At 67.5% G+C, this 416-nt stretch overlaps 1 protein-coding gene across 1 annotated transcript in view; it reads left to right on the plus strand.

Annotated features, from left to right (window-relative positions):
- Positions 1-2: 2 nt before the first annotated feature.
- Positions 3-416, plus strand: part of LOC104491781 (neurophysin 1-like) — a gene marked incomplete at its 5' end in the record, with an annotated part of 2,063 nt that continues 1,649 nt past the window's right edge. Inside the window, 2 exons of the mRNA XM_010134249.1 lie at positions 3-86; positions 223-395. Coding sequence (XP_010132551.1) covers positions 3-86; positions 223-395 — 257 coding nt within the window. The remainder of the gene's footprint in view (positions 87-222; positions 396-416) is intronic.

The raw sequence follows: 416 nt of genomic DNA on the forward strand, positions 1-416 counted from the left end.
GGCTGCTGGCCCTCTCCTCCGCTTGCTACATCCAGAACTGCCCCATCGGGGGCAAACGCGCCGTCCTGGACATGGACATCAGGAAGGTACGTGCCAGGGGATCTCCTGACCACCTTCTTTCCCTTCTCCCAACCTTCCTGGGGCTCCAGGGACCAGGGGAAAGGCTCGACGCGACCCCAGATTCCTTCCCGAATGACTCTCGCCCCCTCCCTCCCCGAGCAGTGCCTGCCCTGCGGCCCCCGGAACCAGGGCCACTGCTTCGGCCCCAGCATCTGCTGCGGAGAAGAGCTGGGCTGTTACCTGGGCACCTCCGAGACGCTGCGGTGCCAGGAGGAGAACTTCCTGCCGACACCCTGCCAGTCGGGACGCAAACCCTGCGGCGGCAGCGGGGGGGGGTGGGGAGCCCCCCGCATCTG

Source organism: Buceros rhinoceros, unplaced genomic scaffold, assembly GCF_000710305.1.
Source record: "Buceros rhinoceros silvestris isolate BGI_N320 unplaced genomic scaffold, ASM71030v1 scaffold21034, whole genome shotgun sequence".
NCBI classification, from domain to species: Eukaryota; Metazoa; Chordata; class Aves; order Bucerotiformes; family Bucerotidae; genus Buceros; species Buceros rhinoceros.